Consider the following 13,230-nt stretch of genomic DNA (forward strand, 5'->3'; position numbering starts at 1 on the left):
CTATGATGCCTGAATTTCCCCAAGGGGATCAATAAAGGAACATCTTATCTGATCTTATCTTATGGTCTTCCAGATCCAACCGCTCCATCGTGGAAGACATACGACAGGGACATGGACAGATCTACGGGGCGGAGCTGCTCAGAGACCTGCTGAAGCTCCTGCCTGAGACCGAGGAGGTCTGTGTGTGTGTGTGTGTGTGTCTGTGTGTCTGTGTGTGTGTGTGTCTGTGTGTGTCTGTGTGTGTCTGTGTGTCTGTGTGTGTGTGTGTCTGTGTGTGTCTGTGTGTGTCTGTGTGTGTGTGTGTCTGTGTGTGTCTGTGAATGAATGAATGAATGAATGAATGACATTTTATTTTCGTGTCATGTCCGACGACCCATCCCTTACGGGATTATAAGACACCAAAAACAACAATTGAACATAACAATCACTTCCCAAGGTTTCTAAGCTACACCGTGCTGCACACCATCAGAGGCCAAAATACATCACATAATATGTTATTTCCGTGCGTTTATCCCAAGCTTTCTCTAAATATTCAGCCAGTACAAAACCCCTGTGATCAAAAATCCATTTTAATCTATCCGCTTAAGTCAAGGTTTTTACACCTGTCAAATAACCTTTGTGTGTCTGTGTGCGCGCGTGTGCGTCTGCGTGTGTGTGTTTGCAATATGCAGAAACAGAAACAGTGATAGAATAGTTGGGCCTTCTGGGTAGTGTGTAGAGGTCTAAGTACTCAACTAACCACCACAGAGAGACCCGTGGGTTCAGTTACCAGCAGCGGTGCCTCCGGCTTGGTCAGTCGTCCGGACCGACACAACAGGGCAGTGTTCGGGGGCGGGAAGCCATGGTGTTTACCCCAAAATGACATTACATTACATACATTTGGGGTATTTTGGGGTACTTTGGGGTATTTTGGGGTACTTTGGGGGGTATTTTGGGGTATTTTTGGGGTATTTTTGGGTATTTTTCTGGTATTTTCTGTTACTTTGTGGTGATTAGTAGGACCCCTAATGTTAACCCTTTCACTACCACACTACAGAAGGTTAACCCTTTCACTACAACACTACAGAAGGTTAACCCTTTCACTACCACACTACAGAAGGTTAACCATTTCACTGCCACACTACAGAATGTTAACCCTCTGTAGTGTGGTAGTGAAAGGGTTAACCTTCTGTGGTGTGGCAGCAAAAGGGTTAACCCTTTGTCATGTGGAAGTGAAAGGGTTAACCCTTTGGTAGTGTGGTATTGAAAGGGCCAGGAAACTCCTCGCTGTGAAAAGAAGCGGCTGGTGACTCTGCATGTATCGAAGGAGGCAAGTGATAGTCTTACACCCTCCCCAGACCGACAGTAGGGCAGCGCAACGACCAGGAAGGGAATTGGCACAACAACAAAATTGGGGAAAGGGAGAAAGGGAAGGAAAAAATAAGAATAGTGAAAGAAAGGAACACCATGTTCTCTCATTTTCTTATTCTAATTCAAGTTTAAGAAATCATAGAAAATACTAAGACGAACCTCCCTTTACGATAACGATGAAAATAAAGCCTGGTGAACACATTTTACAAACGCATCATCGGTCTAATCATTTCTAGTCTATAGCGTTTGTTTGCGCCAACGCCTAGTTGCTTCACAGTAGATTGTAGAACCTTAAGTTTATGTGGTCTCTATTCTCTCCATAGATCAAGAAACTACAAGCGTTTAAAGGAGACCCAAGCAAGCTCACACTCGTCGACTCCTTTATGCATCTCTTGATCCAGGTGCCACGGTAAGGTTCTCTCTCAGTGGCAGCATACTGTATGACCTATGAACATATTTATTCAGTTTATTTAGAGCACACAGTGGATTAAGAGGGCTTATACCATGGTCTCTGGTTGAATACCCTTTTCTGATTGGCTGGCAGGTGTGCGTTAAATCCGTTTAATGCACATGTAGTTTGGCTTGAGTTTAGTCACTATTCTAAATTCATCCGCTACCCAACCGGTAACCATAGCAACATTAAAGAGCACAGCTGTCACCTCATTATCAATTGCAGCAAGCAGCAAGCAAGGAAAGCACACCAATTGCACCAAGTGCAAAAACCTTCACCAAAAATGTGCTAATGTATTTATTTTATATTCTTGGAAAGTTACCATGGTATAAGCGGAATAATCTACTTATAGGTGATCCTTGATCCGCCAATCACAACTGTCGCTCCAATCAAAACCTTAGTTTGTCCGAGGGAAGCGACAGTTGTGAGGGTCAGGAAAAGAGGGCGGGTTTGAGACAGATCAGTTGGCTCCTTTTGCTGTATATACTCATGTTATGGTATTAATTTGACCCAATACTGCTGCTGAGGTTTGAGGGGGAGATTTGTTGCAACGCTTGATAGCTTTCTGACATGTTCTACTTCTAATATATAACCATAGTCAGATTCATTAGCTGACAGTACTTTTGCCTCTTTATTCATCTTTTGAGCAGAGAATCGAATGGGGATTCTGTCAAAGGAACCAGTTTCATATGACTGTCCAGGACATTTGATTCAATGTTTCGTGAGGAGAGATTCTTGTGAAGACAGTTATTTCTACAGGCCATGTCCACACTAAAACGATTTTGGTCTGTTTCGTTTTCATTTAAAAAAGGTTTTCCGTAAAGTTTTCCGAAATCGTTTTAAAAAACGAGTGCGTCCTAATGAGAACACTGAACCGCTGAAACGCTGCCGCAATAAAACACCAAAATCAGAGAAGAAGAGTGGAGCATGCGCAGTTTGCACCTACCTGCGCCTACCTACCGCCAATAAAAACAGAAGAAGTGAAGTGAGCTGACCTACTTTTCCAGAGACACACGGCGCAACGTACTTCGGGAGTGGAGAGAGAGAGGGAGAGACCGCGGCTCAAACTACCTGTTGGAATAAATTAATTGATTGATGTTTAACTTGTCCCTGTGTGTGTCCAGTCATTTTGACTAGAAAACGTTGTCTGTATTTAGTTGGTTAGCTATTTAGCTAATGTGGATAGCATTTTGAATAGCATCAATGCTAGCTGGCTGGCTAGTGGCTACAGCTTTATTTACTAAATTATGGAGGCTTTTTAATCGTCAAGGTAAAAGAGGATTTGTCATGATCAACTGAAGGCGTATGCTATGGAACAATATGTGCTTGGGTTTTCAGAAAAAGGCCAGCTATGTGACGCTAATCTCTAGTTAGTATCGTGTATTGCATCAAATAAGTGTAAGCACAGCAGAGCCCCGCTCCGCTTCGGACAGAGAGAGCACAGCTTGAGCATGCATGTGTGTCATGTGTGCGTCATCGGTTCAGGAGAAGACGTGTATCGCTTGTAAAGATGGTGGCGCAATGGGGGGGCGTCTTCAGGCGTCTTCAGAATTGCGCACTCTGGGAGGTGGTATCAGAAAGTACCGTCTTCAGGCTGCCAGAACAAAATCGTTTTAGTCTGGACATAAGTCTCTCCACTGAGCCTCTCCGTCTTTCTCCTAACACACTCCTAAGTCACACTATGCTTAATACCAGCTCCTAACACACTCCTAAGTCACACTATGCTTAATACCAGCTCCTAACACACTCCTAAGTCACACTATGCTTAATACCAGCTCCTAACACACTCCTAAGTCACACTATGCTCAATATCAGACCTAAAGCTCCTTCATGGGGAAAGGCCGTATCGGATCCTCTCCCCAGTCTCCTGTTCGCCAGTCATATCACACCTGACCCCATAGACCTGAGGGCTGACGCTGTCTTGCTGTTTTCAACCCGTATAAACCACATTCCAAGCTCTATTCCAGCTCTATAGTATTATACGTTCACCTTCTCCACTCTTGCCATCCTAGTTGGTAATGCAGAATCTGGACATAGTGAATACACTACTATATTCACAGACTTATTCACCAGCTCTCAGGCATGACGGGCAAGTACATAGTGCATCTCTAAGATTAGATTAGATTATACTTTATTGTCATTATATTTGCATACTATAATATAGTAATAAAAGAGAGACATAAAATACTATACAATAAAACAATGTTACAATACTGTACAATATACAAAATAACAACAATATACAAAATAACAACAATATACAAAATAACAATCACAGTGTCAGACGGTAGTGGGTGGGTATTGCACTTGTGGATATTGCACTTGAGGGGTAGGATGTTGCACAGTGTGGGAGGAGGGGGACAGGGTGAATTATTGGTGCATCTCTAAGGCTGATGAACCCCCCGAGCCCCTTTCATGACTGTGATGCACCGAGTGAATCCACAGTCACTTCCAAGCCCATAGCCAACCAACCTAGATTTACCATGAAGGACTGGTTCTGCCCGAACCGTTCGTTATACAAGTATCACAGAGACATTTCCAAGGTGCTCACAGTTGCACAAGGGTTTCGGACAGAGATACGTGATGGTTTGAAAGCTCGGCGTTGCTAATAAACATTTAAAATATTTTTTTATAAACGTGTAAACATCTCCGAGGCAGCGTTGCATGCTGGGAGCACCAGGCACGTCACAAATGCAGAATAAGAGAAGAAGTGAACGCTGCCTCGGAGATGTTTACACGTTTATAATTTTTTTTTTAAATGTTTATTAGCAACGCCGAGCTTTCAAACCATCACGTATCTCTGTCCGAAACCCTCGTGCAACTGTGAGCACCTTTGAAATGTCTCTGTGATACTTGTATAACGAACGGTTCGGGCAGAACCAGTCCTTCATGGTCAACATAGGTTGGTTGGCTACGGGCTTGGAAGTGACTGTGGATCCACTCGGTGCGTCACAGTCACGAAAGGGTGAACTGATGAACCCCCCTGAACACAGGCTGCACTGTATCCTCGTGAACCTGACACCACCTGCGTCCCGTCACAGGTTTGAGGTCCGCATCGAGGCCATGGTGCTCCACGAGGAGTTCTTACCCTCCTGTGCTGCGATGAGCCAAGAGATCCATGTCATCCACGTGGCCACTAAAGGTAATGACACACACACACACACACACACACAGACACACACGCACGCACGCACACAGACACACAGACACACACACACACAGACAGGTGACCCAGATATCTGAGCCACCAGCCGTGCTGAACTGTGACAAGAACCTCCAGTGTGTCACCTGAGCAGGACAGCGAGGAGACAGGTAGTTATGAGGATGGATGGAAAACACAAGAAGTCTGTTTTACAGAATGATGCGTAGTGATAAGAAAAGTATTGCATTCATAATTCATAATTCAACAAGGTAATATAGGTCTTTGAGGTCCCCTTAGACATGTCTTTGACGTTTTTATTTATTTTTTTGCTGAAAAAAGATTAAACGTTACAGATCAAGAACCAGCAATAGCATATAAATCTTACCGTAATCTTTTTTGTCAGAGACATATTTTAGGTTCAACTTTAGGTAAACAAGATTTACGGGAGAGCCAAGATTTTGGGGGGGGGGGGGGGTTCTTGTCACAGCTGGATTGTAGAAAAGGGAAAAGGCACAATGCACATATTTCTCAGTGTGGGGACAATATCCCTCATTCTGTCAAAAGAATGCTAAACGCAGGAAAAGGCCATTTTGCAGACTTCAATGTCAAAATGCTGCCGTATTCATATTGAAAATGGCATTATATACACCCACACAAACACATACACTACACAGTACACATGCACACATTGGACATTCATGACAATGGAAGACTGGCACATTTGACAGGATAAGCACACACACACGCATGCACGCACACACACATACACACACACACACACACACACACACACACACACATACACACACACACACACACACACACACACACACAAACAAACACACACACGGGTATAATATGGGGCATTAAAAACGGCCCAATAAACTGTAGGAACTATTCGAGAGGCTCTTGCACTGAGCGGTAATGGGACTCTGTGTCAGTTTAGCTGAGTCACAGTTTCCCAGCCCTCCCGCGGTGTCATCGGCCTCCTCTCAACACCCACTCTACCCTCTCACAGCACTGCAGGCTGCAGCCCAGTGCACTGGGAACATAATATCTAGCACTATTTAATGGAATTCTGCAATATTTACATGCAGTATTAACCCTTTCACTACCACACTACAGAAGGTTAACCTTTCACTACCACACTACAGAAGGTTAACCATCTGTAGTGTGGTAGTGAAAGGTTAATCTTCTGTAGTGTGGTAGTGAAAGGTTAACCATCTGTAGTGTGGTAGTGAAAGGTTAATCTTCTGTAGTGTGGTAGTGAAAGGTTAACCTTCTGTAGTGTGGTAGTGAAAGGGATAACCTTCTGTAGTGTGGTAGTGAAAGGTTAATCCTCTGTAGTGTGGTAGTGAAAGGTTAACCTTCTGTAGTGTGGTAGTGAAAGGTTAATCCTCTGTAGTGTGGTAGTGAAAGATTAATCCTCTGTAGTGTGGTAGTGAAAGGTTAACCTTTTGTAGTGTGGCAGTGAAAGATTAACCTTCTGTAGTGTGGTAGTGAAAGGTTAACCTTCTGTAGTGTGGTAGTGAAAGGGTTAACCGTCTCTAGGGTGGCAGTGAAAGGGTTCTGTATCGTTAGTGGCTTAGCTTGGCATCGCCTTCTGCACTATCTCGCGTACGTGCACGCGTACTGAATAAACCACAAATGTACCTCTAATACCAGTATTAGTCTGACCACACCCCTCATCAGCTTACCTTCATAAGCAGGTGTGTGGTCACCTGCTCTCCTCCTTCTCGCTTTCACCACAAGGAAGATCCCCACACTTGACACCATGATGGAAGAAATTGGATTAGGAACAGCTTGGGAAACAAGGATACGTTGACATCATATCTTTATTTTCTCTCTCACTATTTTCGAGAAAATACGGCGATATTGTCTTCGTACTGGAGTGTCTAGAAGATGATGATCATTCTACAAACCCTCCACCGGTTTTCGTATTGGGAGCACGCCGCTGCATGCTTCTCAACTGCAGTTCCTTGCTGTGTTTGTTGGGGTGAAACCTGTCAGGCCACAGCTGAACTGTCGGACATGCCGCTGTTGTGAGGAGCGGTGCGTTCCAGGTTGGGTGAGTAGTGTTTGCTGGCGGGCTCCACTTGTCTGTTAGTGCTATGGGGGCTACTAGACGAAGTTTATGGAAACCGGCCCCAGGCTAGGGTCCTTTGTTTAGCCGTCTAGGCGACAGAAGGCCTTGGTCTGGCGACCATTATAGTTTTAACTAGTGGGCCGCGACCATTGACACTGGTGATCCCTGTGTGTTCTGGACGAGTGGATTCTCTCTGTCACCGTGTTAAGACCCCATCTTTCATATCCAAATGAGAGTATTCCTTCACGAGGGGATATGTGCATGTAATGTGCGATAGCGGCAGATTCATGTTCAAAGTCAGCTATACAGGCCAGTTGGTACTGTGCTGATTCCGCCGGACGTGTTATTGTCACCGTTGTGAAGCGGTGTTGACGTCTTGTTTTCCCTTTTCTCTTAAAAAGTGAGGAGGGTTCAGAACGGCGGCCTGTCTGGGTGAGTGTTATGTCATTGTTTACATGTTCATAGCTTACGGTTAGCCGGTCGGTGGCCTGGCGCGGGGTAGCTTGGCTTCTCGCGCGCCGCCGGGAGCTCGCTCCTGATCGCGTGCGTCGTAGATCGGCGTCTCGCGAGCGGAAGCGATAGCACCCGAACGGCTGGAGCAGCCGTTAGCTTGATGCTATTCTGTTGAACGTGCTTTGATTTTTAACATGTTTTACACTTTTGACCACGACGTCATCCTTGACAGGGGATGTTCGTCAACCCTGCCCGAGCCTAGACGGGGATTGCGTCAACAAAGAGGACTGTAGCGACTGGTGGAGCGGCGACGCTGCCCGGATCGAACAACACGGGACGCTTGTGACTGCACTTCGCTGATCTGCGTTCCGGGCAGGTACGGGGTTGGCCAGACCCTCATAACACGTCTTCTGGTTTTACCTTGCTAAATGTATTGTGAATGACGGTGTTTTTTCCCAAAACGTGTGTTGTTGCAATGCATTTGAGATACGTTGCGGGTTGTGTGTGAGCTGTTTTTGTCACTGGCAGTAGCTTCTCCGTGCAGGTCGTGATGTATTGATCTGGTTGTTGTGTGAGAAACATCATGGTGTTTATGTGTACCGTGTACTCACTACTAAGGCAACTAACCTATGAAGCTATGCTTGGTGACGAGTGAGTAAAAGAATGTTCTTTCTCAGACTGTAATGACAATGGACAGTGAGTTCACACATTAACAGGTTTTCCTGTTTTAACTGGCCGTATTGAGGGTAAAATAGGAGGATTGTGTTTTTCCCCCCCCGGTTCCCTGGGGACTTTATCACCTCCTATCAGACATGTTGTGCATTAATTGTGTCTTTTGTGTGGTAGGGATACGATGTAACTCTCAGCTTGATTGCTGAGGTTGTGCTAAATCTGCTGGAGAAACTTATTTCCTAAAGGGAAATTGGTTTGGTTGCTGTCGTGTGCTTAGCAAGGCCTGTGGTCGATACTAATCAAGAATGATGTATTCTCTCATTGTGATGATGATGGGTTGTGTGTGTCATGTGACCTACAACTGGGTTGTACTGGCCACAGAAGCACATGTGTATGTTGGACCGGGGTTCTTAGAGCCCTCTCTATTCTGTGTTTTTCCTTAGTAAAAATCAGATAGCAGGTTAGCTCGTGTGCTGTGTGGAGCTGTGAAACGCTTCATAGAGCTGACTATGACTGTGTCATATTCTCTTTTTGTCGTTACGTCGTATCATGGGTGTGGGGTCGTAAAGGGGTGAACTGGTAACCTTTCCTCTCCCCGTTGTTCTGTCGGTCAGGGGTACACCCCCTGTCCTTCAAGGTTCCCGTCACGTGGCGGTTCGGCACGTTACGGGGGGGGGGGGGGGGGGGGGGGGGGAGGAGGGAGTTCCTGGTCCCACGGCCTGGTATATTGGGCGTGTGCACCGCAGGAATTCCCCCGCCATAGAGTACGTCACCGTGCGCGTCTCTGTTGGTAGGACTTCCGTGTGCTGTTCAGGTCCATGTGATGGATCTGTTTTCAGGGGGGGTGGTCAGGGCTCCTCCTCACCAAGCGCCTACTCAGGCCTTCTGTGAGTTCGGACTCCTTCTTCCATGTGATCCATGTGAGGAAGCCTCCATCAGAGTACAGAGCCTTCCTCCTCAGATTGTCAAAGTGAGTGGACCCTCTAGAAGGGTCCTTTTCTATTGTATGTATATTCGATTCAATTCGTTTATTGAGTGTGTATGGGTTCGGTGCCTCTTCCCCGGAGGCCCTAAAACCAGTTTTTTACATGGCTCAAGGTGCAATATATTCTTTTCAATCTGTACAGCTCGCGTGGGAAGTCTCTCTGGGGATCCCCGTCTCTTTCCTATGGGAGGGTGGTGGGATGTAAAAATGTGAACATTTTTTACCCCGGCTGTGTAGACTGGGATACATACTGTTGATGCTTCCTTCTTTCTATTCCAGAAGTGTTGGAGTTAGGGAGTGTCACACCCCTCTTGTCGTTCCCCTGGGCGCCTTGGGGATTCAATGACAGGTCTAAATAGCCTGTTCATTGATGGGGGTGTGTCCCGACGCACGTATAGTGCTAGCTCGCTGTAAACAGGCGATTGACTGGCACGCCTTAGTTGCTTGTGGTTGAAACAGCGTTTTTATAAAGCAACTGAGATGGGGGTTTTTCCTCTTCCGGCGACCACATCCCATGACCTGGGTGGGTTGTCGACGGATCCTCATTCATGTCTGGGGGATGATGACGGGATGGATCTGAACATATGTAGTGGGGTCTCACGCCCTTGGGGTGGGCCACCAGGCGCGGTTCGTCCCGACGTCTGGGTGGCGCCTTCTTTTCATGTTAAGATCAACACGCATATCTGCCCTTCTCCTGGAGTAGGCATGTCGGCGTGGTTAGGGCACGGGACTGGTTCTGGTCACGCTGGTCCAGATCAGTTGAACCCGTTGTCCGCCGGGGATGCAGATCTGCTGTTCTGGTACCCTGAGGGACTTGGGCTTTTTTCAGGGGGAAAAATGCCAGGTCGGTCTGGGTGTCACAGGGTTAAGCGCTATGGAGACCCTGGTTGGGTATGTTTTTACTCAGCACTGTCGTCATGGCTTACAGCCATGCCATTCTGTACGCGCTCGATCTCGTCGGATCTCGGCCGCTACACAGGTTGGTCCTGGTTAGTACTTGGTTGGGAGACCGCCGGGGAATACCAGGTACGGTGTGCTTAGGGGCTGGTTCTCCATTGTTTTTCGCTCCTCTCTCACGCATGGCGAAGAGGGGCCTGTGGGGGTGGTTTTTTGACCTCCTCTGGTGACCCTGTGCTTCCCGTACCGCCAGGCCCGGTCCGAAGTGATGTTTGCGACCCGTAGGCCTGGGTTAACCCTTTTTGGAAACTGAAACGCTTGTACTGCGGTATAGCCGGTGTATACCCGCAGGTGTGTTTTGGAGTTTTTTCTTGAGGGGTTATAGGAACAACCACCGCATTGGGTAACACCGAGGTGGTTGATTCCCTGGTGTGTTGGAGCAGTGTCAACTCCCGGGTTCACCGGTTGAGGGTGCCCCTGCACGTTCATGACGTCTGCCAATCGTGTCAGCCTTCTCTGCCTCGACCCCTCTGGGTGGGGGTTGTTAAATGGAGGCTTGGTCATGCAACACCGCCAGCTTACGCTCCTTCCGCCGGGGCGGCTGTGTTCAGCTGTCCCCTCTGGCGCCTGTCTCGTCCGCAGTCTCCAGGCTAGGGTTAACAGCCTGTTGCCTGGTTTTTCCCCGGTGCGCTGCCTGCTTCCGTTGGTTAACCTTTTTTGTGTGCTTACGGCCATGCTGACTGCCTATTCTGCAGGGTCAGTGTGCCAGGCGGTGTACTATTGGGGGGACGGGGCCCGCTCGGCTTACTGGCCTGGTTGGTTCCGCCTGGGAATACCAGGTGCAGTAACTGAGGGGCCTTTGTCCGAATACGCTGGCGATGTGGGGGGCGGGGCACTACGTGCCCACCTGGTGGGGTCTTGATGCTGGCATCATGGACTTCTCCGGGCCCCCATTCCAGGGAGTCCAGTCCTTTTGGTGGGTCTGGGTCTTCCTTCGTGCTCCGCTGCTACGGCCTTGCCACGGGGTTGGGTTTGCCCTTGACCCCGTGATTTCTGGGGGCAGTAACGAGGTTGTTCCTCCGTTCGTTCCCGGGTGGCATGCGGGTTGTGCGTGTGTGTAGTCGTGGGTCAAGCCACGGTCTGCTCACCCTGTGCGTTGAGTTGCTTGAGTGCCTCTTCGCACGGTCGGGTCCGTCGCCCTCCCGTGACGTCCCTAATAGGGGGGCTACCCTCCATTAGGGGGGGTCGGGGGGGCTCGGCCCTCCCTGTTCTGATGGTTTTGGGGGGCTGTCAGCGGGGTGTATTTGTCAGCCAAGTGGCTCCGCTTGGCCTCCCTTGTGCAGAAGGCGATGCCAAGCTAAGCCACTAACGATACAGAACGTTAGGTTATGACTATAACCAAGTTCTGTTAGTTAGGGGCGATGCTTGGCATCGGACGCCGCTGCAGCCCTTGTCCTCACCTTGTGGTGAAAGCTTGGGAAGGAGGAGAGCAGGTGACCACACACCTGCTTATGAAGGTAAGCTGATGAGGGGTGTGGTCAGACTAATACTGGTATTAGAGGTACATTTGTGGTTTATTCAGTACGCGTGCACGTACGCGAGATAGTGCAGAAGGCGATGCCAAGCATCGCCCCTAACTAACAGAACTTGGTTATAGTCATAACCTAACGTTAACCTTCTGTAGTATGGTAGTGAAAGGGTTAACCTTCTGTAGTGTGGTAGTGAAAGGGTTAACCGTCTGTAGTGTGGCAGTGAAAGGGTTAACCTTCTGTAGTGTGGTTGTGAAAAGGTTAACCATTTGTTGTGTGGCAGTGAAACGGTTAAAGGTGCAACTCACCACAAAAATCAATGTATTATATATTGTGCCTATAGAAAGGTGTATTGTTTTAGTCATGTCTGTTTGTTTGTCTGTTTGTTTGTGTATGTGTTTTCCCATGTGCCCAGATATGTGCCCAGATATCTTCTGATGATCCAGTCACCATTCTAGAATGAAAGGGTGCTCCATGAAAGAGAGAACCGGTTGTCCACAGTGTGGGGCTGGAGGACATGTCTCGTGCTCCTATTGATTTACATCTGTTTCTACTTCCAGTACCTCAAAAAACAAAACACATGCTTACTGTATTTGATGGGCTGAAATATGTCCCAGTTTGTGACAAATCAAGTAGAGCTCCACAGTGCCCATCCCCCACTGGCTCCATAAGAATTATCTAAAAAATTAAGATTAACCACAATCACTTTACCATGCAATTTAAAGGAACACTCATTTAATAATAATACATTTATTTTATATAGCGCCTTACATAAAGTATCTCAAAGCGCTTGAACAGTAAAGCTAGTTTATTGTGCCCATAATCACACACTGCTACATTTGTCTGCTACAAATTAATTTGGTTTGAGAGTTATTGGGTTAAAGAGTAAAGATTTGTGATGTCATTAGGATGACATCACACATCTTAAGTTCTTATTTCAATAATTTTTCCCCCCAAATTAATTATTAATTAATATGAGACAGTATACTTTCTGTATAATGTGTGAGTTTGTGAATATAATTAATCAGCTTTGTTTTTTGGTGGAGTGTTCCTTTAATTAACCATCAGTTTCCTGGTTTCAGCGAGCACAAAACAAAACAGTTTTATATCTATGCAATCTGTGGGACTAATCCCTGCTAAAACAGTGATTAGTTGGCGCTAGCTGTCCTGAGTGGTGTTGGAGGAGCAGTGGAATAACACAGTGTAATGGAATGCCGTGATTGATCCGTTTCTATTGATCCCTCTGTTCTGTAGAGCTGATGCACTGTGAGGAACTCCACTCCATCCTTCACCTGGTGCTGCAGGCAGGAAACATCATGAACGCTGTGAGTCTGCTCCCCTTTGATAATAATAATAATAATAATAATAATAATAATAATAATAATAATAATAATAATAATAATAATAATAATAATAATAATAATAATAATAATAATAATAATAATAACTAGGGATGTTTGATATTGTCCAACTCTTAATTTCCGATATAGATATCAACCGATACCGATATATGCATTACATATCTCTTGTCGTGGAATTAACACAAACACTATGCATACTTTTGGCAATAAATAAATTAAGAATTTGTTCTTACTTGCTTGCAATTAAATAACCGTAACCTTAAATAAAGGTTAAATTAAAAATTAAAAAATTTCAACCGATACC

At 46.4% G+C, this 13,230-nt stretch overlaps 1 protein-coding gene across 1 annotated transcript in view; it reads left to right on the plus strand.

Moving 5' to 3' along the window:
• fhdc1 (FH2 domain containing 1) overlaps positions 1–13,230 on the plus strand; it is a gene marked incomplete at both ends in the record, with an annotated part of 64,580 nt that overhangs the window by 23,569 nt on the left and 27,781 nt on the right. Inside the window, 4 exons of the mRNA XM_084318410.1 lie at positions 74–176; positions 1,674–1,759; positions 4,843–4,943; positions 12,820–12,890. Of these exons, the coding sequence (XP_084174536.1) occupies positions 74–176; positions 1,674–1,759; positions 4,843–4,943; positions 12,820–12,890 (361 nt within the window). The remainder of the gene's footprint in view (positions 1–73; positions 177–1,673; positions 1,760–4,842; positions 4,944–12,819; positions 12,891–13,230) is intronic.

The sequence above is a fragment of the Notolepis coatsorum genome (assembly GCF_963971535.1).
Source record: "Notolepis coatsorum genome assembly, chromosome: 7".
Classification (NCBI taxonomy): Eukaryota; Metazoa; Chordata; class Actinopteri; order Aulopiformes; family Paralepididae; genus Notolepis; species Notolepis coatsorum.